Consider the following 10,768-nt stretch of genomic DNA (forward strand, 5'->3'; position numbering starts at 1 on the left):
ATTTCATACATCACGTGTTACTTAAATAATGAGATATATGTGTTAAAAATTTAATAACTTAAATAATAAAAAATTTCACCACTTATATAAAATTATGTGGTTTAACTTTCACCATTTATTTAAAAAGATGTGGAAAAAATAAAAAGAGGTGTGTAGATATCACACCCCTCTTTTAAATACAAACTTCACTTGCTCTGTTTCTTCTGATTTACTCATTTGAAGGAGAACGAGGAGGGATGAGAAACATCAGCAGCAGCTTTACTACCATGACCACCCCAACCATCGCACAATCGGCGCCGGACATGGTGGCTGCGATCAGATTCCATCCCACTGAAGATGAAAAGGCCGACTTCTTGAGGAAGAAAATGAAAAGTCACAACTCTCAAGCCTGCCTCTTCCTCCCTGTCATCGATGTCCTCAAGTTCGAGCCTTGGGAATTGCCTGGTAACCCATTATTCTATCTCACTTTTACTAGTTCGGTGCCAAGAATTGGATGGTGTTGGAATCTCATATAATTCAAGGTATGTGTGAAGCAAGAGGTGAAATATTTTTCCTTTTAGGGGATTAGATGGATCCACCCCATTTTGTGGGGATTCGAAGCATTAAGTTATGATTAATTCATCTTCTACCTTCAAATTGGACAAAATTTCTTCATTTCTTCCATCAACATGTCTTAAATATTGTGATTATCCAATTCGATCCAATCTTAAGCACCGAACAGCCCTGAATCTAATAAGTTATCCAATCCAATTGAGTCTTTAGTCACCAAACAAGTCCTTGAAGTGAGTTGGTTTCAAATTTTCATTATCTCACTTTGTGTTGCAGAGCGCATGTTCCCTGAATCTCCTTATCAAGCAAAGGCGTGGTACTCCTTCAGCTGGTGTGATTACAAATCCAACAATAGTCCTCGCTTCAAAAGGAAAACAAAGCAAGGCTTCTGGAAGATGAACGGCGATCAACGGGATGTCGGCCCGAAATATTTCACTTGCAAAAAGAGGACATTAACCTTCCAAAAAAAGACCTTCCAGGAAGGTCGTAGGTCTAAATCCGTTACGACCAGCTGGAAAATGCATGAGTACATTTGCATTAAGCCTAAACGGGGTTCTAGTCCCCATCAGGCGAGGGATCAGCAAAGGGGCTTTGTTCTCTGCGTCCTCAAGTATAAACCAGCTGATTCTAAGTCTAATAAGAAGAAGCTTAAGGCTACTTTGATCCGTGGTGAATTAGCCGATGGTACTGGTAACCGTGACTACATTGCCTCTAGTTCCGGAGATGATGAAGCTGCTACTGCTGCTGCAACGAATCATATGTCTCCAAACACTGAAGAAGTTCTGGCATTCAAACAGCTAGAACATGATCTGCTTGGTAGTGGAAATCAAGATGATGGTGAACCTGGTGGTGGCAGCTCATCTGATTTTAATATATCTCTACGCGACATGATTCAAGAGTTTTGGGTATGTATTTATCTGTATTTATTTATTTGTTGTTTTAATAAACACGGGGGATTGGATGGAGGTTTCTAGATGTGTTGGTCCTCTCTCCTTCATTACTGAGAGTAGCACTTTGTGCCCATAACGGACATGAGCTAATCTCGCCTAGTCCTCTGTTTTATTAAGAAGAAAAATATACAAGCTTTTTGAATATTTTCTGATGTAAACCTGATAATATGGAGCACAAAAGTATATCGAAACTTAATACTTGCTTGTTTTGTGATTCTTAATTTTGCAGTGGCAGTTATGTCCCCCAGCAGGTGAATATCTGAATTCACACTTTCCTCTTCCTGAGCCACCTCAGCCTCATCTCCCACCACAGCTTGGAAATGCTCCTGAAGTCTGCAGTGGCGAATTGGTTGATCCTGGTACCAGTGGCTGCACTACCTATAATACCGATAACCAAGCTGCGACAATGAATCATATGGTTTCCGACACAGAAGAAATTCTGGCATTCAAACAGCTAGAGCGTGATGTGTTTGCCGGTGGTAATCACGATGGTGGTGAACCTGGTAGTGGTATTTTGACCTTTGGTGATGGTAATGATGAAACTGGTGGCTGGAAATTCTCGGATTTCGATGATCGAGCTGCATCTGATATGTTTCAAGAGGTGATATAATCGTATGCTTTTTCTACATTTTTTTGTATGAACTTGCAAAGCCTGCCCAAATTTAACATCTGCTTGTTTGTGATTCTTAATCCACCAGTTGTTTCCTGAGATGGGAGAAATTCTGAATTCATCTTCTCAACCGCTGCAGCCACCGCAGCCACATCAGCCACCACAGCCACATCAACCACAGGATTACAGCCCCTCCTCACTGCAGCCACCGTTACACACTATGTAAGAGGTAATTGAAAAACAAGAAGTTACTATGATCACAGATAAAACATAAATAATTAGAATAAAACAATCAAACAATTAAGGGAAATAAACTTATCTTCCAAAGTGGAGGAAGAAGACGCCATGTGTCACGCCCCAATTCTGACATACGTCCAGAATTGACACGTGATGTCACCAAAAAAAATCCGTATCTATCATATCCCACCTCCGGGATATGGGCAAGCACAACTCAAAAATCGAATCGCATAGTTATTTTTCGTATGTTTTATGGCTGCATCTAACCTCCCCGTAGACTGCCTACGTACCCTAAACAGGGATCAAGCCATTCGTAGTTCGTCATGCACAATAATTGACATATAACACAGTCCGATTAAATCGAAAGGTATAACATTTCTCAATCACTCAATAGAACTTGACAAGCATGAAAATACTAGACTCAGGGTTACATAACAAACCTATCTGAAAAACATGATTTCCCCTCCAACTATATATAAATCATTATATTGCAACATGATACCGCAATTCACAACATATATCACTTCAAAGAACCAACGAAGCACAATACCATTCTCTAGCCACATTTAACAAGTCTAATCATAACAATAACCATGATATTCAACATAACAATCCCACATGACGATTAACCTTTCCACTTCATCCATCACATAAATCATCACGTTTCCCACATAAAATCGCATTTCATAATGTGTAACATAGTTAAGAATTAACAAAGTACACTTTATTCTCTAGAAATATTAATCAACTAAAATACTCATGATAATCACACTCATATCCAACGTCATTCCATAATCACATCAATCAATAATGTCAACCATCACATCATCAATAACACATACAACAAGTCGAAACGCAAGGCTAGAGCAACACAATTCAGTTGAACATCTTTGAAAAAGGGGATTTTGGACCACCCAACGGACCAAGGCTCCAAAGGGGATTCCGGACCATCACTCAACGGAATCTAAACAGAACTCAGTTCCAAACCACCCAACCGAATTGAACGGAAGTCCAAGAAGCATAACAACGGCTCGAAGGAACAAAACATGATTCAAGTTACCAAATTCACGAAACTCAACGAAACGAAGCAATATTGAGCACAAATCCACATCACAATGGGTTATCGGTCATTTACTAGACCTCACATCTCCCAAGCAATTCAATATGCATTTCAATCACATGTCACAACCATTTCCAATACACAAGTCAAATCACATTTCACTTCATCATACCAATCACTATACTTCCAACATTATATCTCAATACATAGCTTGTAACATATCAAGGAATCACGAAGCACAATATTAATATTTAATTACGTTAATCAATTAGTGAGAAAACAGATCATTTCACGAATTTAATTAAAGAACTCTACATAATTCCCTACTTGGGTTATGAATAATAACATGGTGATTCTAATTTGTTGTATTCACAAGATCCATTGTGGGTAATTCCCATTCACTCGAATCTAGGATTCTAAGATAACCTTATGAGAATGAGCAAGAGTAAGGATTCCGGACCACTCAACGGAATCCAACAACATTGGGTTCCGGACCACTCAACGGAACCAAAATATCAAGCGGTTTCTCATAATCTACCCAGACCTGTCATATGTAAAGTTAATGCCAAATATTATGGGATTGGTGCACAGGCAAATCAGGCACCCAGACAAGCTGAGAGGCTCGGGTGAGGGACAATAAAATAAGCACGTGATACAATAATAAAACTAGCCATCAATCATAATTTATAAACCTTGAATATAAATCTTTCATAAGAAATCAATACCCAGCTTTTGAAAACTCCGAGGAAGTCACCCAGACATCCAAAAGTTCATTTCAAACAATTATAACATCTCACACCCATATTCACCTACACACAATGAAAGTAGAATTAGGGCGACACTGTTCATTCAAAGCCTACACCTTTGCAACCATCTCAACTAAACTCAATGAACTAATGTGGATACAATCCCGGACCATCACTCAACGGGATCGCGGAGTAAGAGGGATTCCGGACCATCACTCAACGGAACCCAAACCAAAATACGATTCCTGACCATCACTCAACGAAATCGCGGAGTGGAGTATGAAGGATTCCGGACCATCACTCAACGGAATCCAAACCAGGATACGATTCCGGTCCGGACCATCACTCAACGGAATCTAAATCAGGATACGATTCCGGACCATCACTCAAAGGAATCCAAACCAGGATACGATTCTGGACCATCACTTAATGGAATCTAAACCAGGATACGATTCTGGACCATCACTCAACGAAATCGCGGAGTGGAGTAGGAAGGATTCCGGACCATCACTCAACGAAATCCAAACCAGGCTACGATTCCGGACCATCACTCAACGGAATCGCGGAGTACATTGCATAACCACCAATCAATGAAACAACACATGAATCAAGTTGCTCAAATTATAAAGGCTCAACGAAACAAGAAATGAAATAATCAAACGAGCATTGACACATGTTTCAAAACAACAAACCCCGTGACAATGGGTTAACGGTCTACCACTAGCCCTCACCTTCATCAAATCAAGTCAATCATACAAAACAAACCATATTTTCAATATGCACATCAAATCCCACTTCATATAACAATATCCTTGGCTAAATATGAAAATTAACAATTTATAGGAAAAATGATTATAAAATCATTTCATATTCACATAAATTAAAATCACTCACATTTCATCATATCATACCATCTATGCAAATCAACTACCTTTTGAATATGCACGTCAATTCACATATCACGATCATCATCAATATACAAGCCAAATCATGTTTAATAAACATAGGTCTATGGCTAAATATATATAAATATATATATATATATATATATATATATATATATTCACATTTCAATAGAATTATATTATAAGACTAAGTCAAATTCACAAATGATACCAATATAAGAAATCAAGGTAATAACCATCACATATGTTCAAGTCACTCTCTAACCAATGTTGGCCCACTAAACTTCACTTAAGTCTCCCATAGTACTAATTTTATTATTTAGAACATTCCGAGACATGTTGACCAAAAATCAATTCTCGGTCAACGATGGAGTCCACAACAATCCGCAAACCCGATTTATGATCCATAACTTCCCAAAGTCCACATTATGCTTCGAGGATAACATATTAAAGTTTCATTTTGATCCAATGGTCGAATTGTCGTCAATCACACAAACAAGTGGCGGTCCAAATTGATCACCACACCAAACAATTGAATCTTTGGAAACCAAGCTAGTAATAGGTTCACATGGTCACTAGACGGTATTTGAAACCTAGACAACACTCGTGAACGATCCCACGTACCGCCACACGCGGTGGAAGTCAAGATGGAGGGTTTACAAACCCCGAATTTCAATATTAACTAGATGAGCTCAAATTTACGTGGTAGCTAGAGCTCAACAAGGGAAACACTTTTCACAACTAGGCCGGCGATAAATTCTAACCGGAAACCGTCCAATTTCACCGGAGAAAACCGGATTTCTAGGGTTCTAAACACCCAACTCTAAAATGAATACGAAAGCACAAACTAAGCATACCCACTTGAAGATTATGAAGAGTAGATGAAGTTTCATACCTCACTCGAAGAAAATCGTTGCCGGAATCGTTGGAAAAATGATAAAATCGCCAGAAAAGTCGTGGACTTTCCGACTCGAGCTGCAAAGATGGAAAAGAAATGGGAAAATCTAACATCACAGAGATGTAGGGCTCGTCAAGAGCTTTCCATGGACACCAAGATCATCCAAAACGGAGCTCGGATGAAAAAGATACAAGCGGGTCAAGTTTGGTGGGTTTATGGGTCAAATTTCCCCCTAAAACGGGTTAGGCAGCACCCATTTTTCCATTTTTCCATTTTTCTGAAAACCCCCCCCCCCTTTTTTGGAGGTTTCCCTCCCATTTATAACATTTTGGTAATATTACCAAAATGCCACCAACTTTAAACGACTCTAACTTCTCCGTTCGGACTCGGAAATAAGATCTGTTTACGGCTACGCACTCATGGAATCGAACTCTACCTAACCAATTCAAGAGTTGACCAAAAAGGTCGGGAAAATTGGAAATGACTAAAGTAACCCTCACTTCGTTTTTCTCAAATTTGGAGAAATAAAGAACTAGTCCCAATCAAATCTTCGAAATACGTCAAGAATAAAATAATAATTTTAGGGACGGGATATCACACCATGACTGCTAGGGTTTCAAAAGGAGTCTTCTACACTCAAGAAGCCGAGAGTCCTTGCTATCAAATAGGGTTTTTAGCATGAGATAGGATAATTACTGTGAGTGCAGGGACCCCCTAATATATAGATGCTCATCCCTTTAATCTAGCTTATTAATTGATTAAAGGGATTTCGTTATAGTCCTAAATGGTAACGAATTCTATGTCAACTAATTAAGGTTTTCATGATTAATTGCACTAAATAAGGACTCCTAAACCTAACCAAATAAGGCTTCATAATTTTCTCAACTACTAACTCAGATTGACCAAGTTACTTGTATGTCAAGAAACAGTGAGCGCATGTTCTTTGACACTCACAACTTACATTGTATATATAAAATTTTACAGTTCATGTTAGAGGTAATTGAAAAACAAGAAGTTACTAGGATCACAGATAAAACATAAATAATTACAATAAACCAATCAAATAATTAAGGGAAATAAACTTATCTTTAAAAGCGGAGGAAGAAGACGCCATGACTGCTAGGGTTTCAAAAGGAGTCTTCTACACTTAAGCAACCGAGAGTCCTTGCTATCAGATAGGGTTTTTAACACAAGATAGGATAATTACTGTGAGTGCAGGGACCTCCTAATATATAGATGCTCATCCCTTTAATCTGGCTTATTAACTGATTAAAGGAATTTCATTATAGTCCTAAATGGTAACAAATTCGATGTCAACTAATTAAGGTTTTCATGATTAATTGCACTAAATAAGGACTCCTAAACCTAACCAAATAAGGCTCCATAATTTTCTCAATTATTAACTCAGATTAACCAAGTTACTTGTATGTCAATAAACAGTGACCACATATTCTTTGTCACTCACAACTTACACATTATGCATGGAAATGTTCCCTATGTCTATGGTGATTGTACAAAGCAGCAATCTTTATTCCCAGATAATATTTCTTATCCTGAATATAAGAATAATATTTCAACCAATTATCCCAACGAGCAAGTTAACAAGCTGGCTAGTGGTGTTCCAATTCAAGCTACAGATGAAGGAATTTTCAGAGGTGAGAAGTTGTTTCCTTCATTTTATATGAACTTTCTAATGTGCAGCACAAAAATTACATCGAAACGTAACCCTTATCGTTATGATTCTTAATCCAGGCTTCTTTAGTCCAGAAGAATATATGGGTCCTCTGTTTGATCCATCTTCGTTACAAGATTACTTGTTGCTGTCACCAATGAACACAGAACTAGATGTTGTGCATACCAATAACTATATTGGATGCAATGATATCATTGTTGACCAGGATTGGTAACTTAGTATCCTGGGAAGAAACAATAGACCCTACTTTTAGCGACTGAAATTTACCGAAGTTACAAGCATGAGTCTAAGACAGCAACAGTGGAGTAAGAAACACAGAAAATTAGGTTTAGTCGGTATTAGCTATTCAAGAAACACATCAACATAGCTAGTGAACAGAAGGATCTTAGCTATTGAAGAACAGCAAAATCTTAGTTATCAGAAAACAACAATGGGGGACTTGTAAACCCCAAGAGCGTAAAGCACCACCTACCCTTATCTGCAATTCAGGAACTGTAGGCATTAGAAACTTCTTCTGCTAGTGGTGGACGATTATGTCCAGGACAACCGATGTAGGTTACCTAAGCCTATTCTGTTGGATTTATCCAATATAAATAAACCTTTAGGTGGTCTACTACATGTAATAGCTAGGAATGTAATATTGGTGAATAATGTTGATTGTGATTTGATCTCTTAAAAATATCAATCCTATATAAGGTGTCTTATATTGGAAATAAGATTGATGGAATTCTTAATTGAATATGATTATGATACTTGACTTGGAGACTAAGAAAGTAAGTTTAGATTTCCTTTATGGATGGAAACCCTAGCTTTTAGTTTATGTAAACACGGGTACCTATAAGCCCTAGAACACACAACATAATGCTTGTATCCGGCTAGGTGTTTATAGAAGACATTGGTGTTGTCGTGCCTTTTCTCCTTCCTTGCTCGAGTACCATGATTACAACTGGAATTAGGTTTGTCACTCTTTTGTTTGTATTTTAATTGTATAACCTTATAAGACTAATTGTTGGTATCAAAACCACTGGTTATATGATTAAAACCTATTAGGTTTTAGGTTGGACATTATAATATTTTTATGAGTTGCGTTTTTAATCGAAGTTATGATTGCGTATACTTGGCAACACCACCATGTTGTTTCAATCGGTGCAATTGATGATTGTTAATAGGTTATATAACCATTCGGGTTTAGTCAAGAATTTTTAATAATTTTAAGGCACGAATCCCAAAAAAAAAAAAAAAAAATCATGGATAGCAGCAAATCGTGGTATCAATCCTTATATATAAATCATGGTATCATAACTATTTTACAATGGAAACCATGTGAGATTTTTCTATTTCAAATATAGTTCAAAGTGATTCCTTTTGACCAGCCATATTAAGTCATGGAAAATAGCTTGCGTTAGGGACACATGAAGTCACAAGTATAAAACCACGAACAAGGCACTGAGAAGAATAACGATTTCGTTCTATTTCAATTTTCATGCTAATGTTTTGGTTGGAATGATTTACCATGTGCCACTGATGATCTCAATTTTTGTAAGCATGCTATATTTGTTTTACCTTACTGAAGAGTCCCCTCCAATATGCAAGCAGAACGAAGTCATCTACCAAAGCAAAATGGCTTGTTTCATTGACTTTGATTTTCATGATGGTTTATGGTATTTTGGTTGATATATATTTGGGTTGATCCTTGAAAGCTTAAATTGGTAATAAGATAAAGGTATACTTGCATGAGTGATGTGCTAATTATTGTAGAGCAAGTTCATACATTGAAAACCATGTTTCAGTTAAGTATGTCATGAATATGGATCCAATTATTTTATGTTTGGCAACTGTATAAAAATAGGCATATGATTTATGTGTTTGACTAAGAATTGAGATTATCAATTTTTAATCTTGTATATGTTAATATAATTCAGTTCGATCAGGAAGAGCAATGATAAATTTAAGGTTTTGCAATTTATCTAAATTATTACTCCAGTCAAGGTACCGTTATGATATAATTTGGTAGCCATAAATTTCTATTATTTTCTCTACAAAATGGCTTGAGGTGATACTCCAATTGAACAAGAAATAATTGCATAAGTGTCGGCAAATGGCATATGCAGACATGCCCAAGTATGTAAATGTCAAATCTATCTTGTTTGTTCGCGGCTAATTTTGTTAATGCCACATGAGAGCAAGCTTGCTGGAATCAAAAGCTCCAGCCGCAGGTTTAGGGCAGGTTTTTTTACTGCCACGCCCGAGAACACCTGTGTGACGTGCGTACTGGGCGGACGGGCGACAAGGGGACACTAACCACCCTTCAAATGCCTCACGGATCATTGCAGGTTTTCTGTTTTCCTTTTGAATGGGTAAAATAAACTCATAAAATCAATTTTTTTTTAGTTGCATTACATGATTGGTTGTTGTCGGAAATATCCAACATGGATTCACTTTTAAGTATGCAAACATGTAGCAAAATTGACATATGGTGTGTTTTATTAAAGGGATTGTGTTCTCCTATATTGCTTTAAACTTGAGATGATCTTATGTAAAGAAACAAATGTATAGATTAGTAATACAGTATACTAGTGCTTAAGTATGATCGGGGATTAATTCAAGTAAGGTTTATAATGATATTAACTCCATAAGGAATTTGCATGACTAATCAACTACTTTTGTTTATAATTTTGTTTTCCTGTCTCAGTAGTCATTTAATCAAACATGACTAGTTAACTATGAAAAATGGATGCATAGTTTGTGGATTGACTAAGAATGACAGAAGGCATCCGGTGACAAGGACAAGAATACTAAATGAATGAGGTTTCCAGTAATTATTTGACAATTCTCACTTGTATTTTGTATATTCTTGTATGAGAATTATGGTTGGTCATGTGATTATATATATGTATACAAAGAAGTAGTGAACACATGAAGGCATGAGGTATGTAATCCATTCAAAGTATGTGACTTAATTGATAAGCATGAATTTTCAAACATGTATTATTGTTTGTGGTTCTTTCTATGCCTAAAGAATTTAAACAGTGCTTTGATTAGTAAATTTTATGTGTCATAAGGGGAGAAGAAAAGAAACTTTTCAAGGCTAATGTAGGGCATATACTTGAGATGTTTTCC

At 37.0% G+C, this 10,768-nt stretch overlaps 1 protein-coding gene across 1 annotated transcript; it reads left to right on the top strand.

Moving 5' to 3' along the window:
• The first annotated feature begins 229 nt into the window (after positions 1–229).
• LOC137721188 (NAC domain-containing protein 22-like) lies at positions 230–2,750 on the top strand. The gene is made up of 4 exons (XM_068460294.1): positions 230–444; positions 826–1,454; positions 1,729–2,100; positions 2,198–2,750. The coding sequence occupies exons 1-4, from the start codon at positions 237–239 to the stop codon at positions 2,333–2,335; spliced, it is 1,347 nt and encodes a 448-aa protein (XP_068316395.1). The 5' UTR covers positions 230–236; the 3' UTR covers positions 2,336–2,750.
• Positions 2,751–10,768: the final 8,018 nt, after the last annotated feature.

Source organism: Pyrus communis, chromosome 16 (assembly GCF_963583255.1).
Source record: "Pyrus communis chromosome 16, drPyrComm1.1, whole genome shotgun sequence".
Taxonomy (NCBI): Eukaryota; Viridiplantae; Streptophyta; class Magnoliopsida; order Rosales; family Rosaceae; genus Pyrus; species Pyrus communis.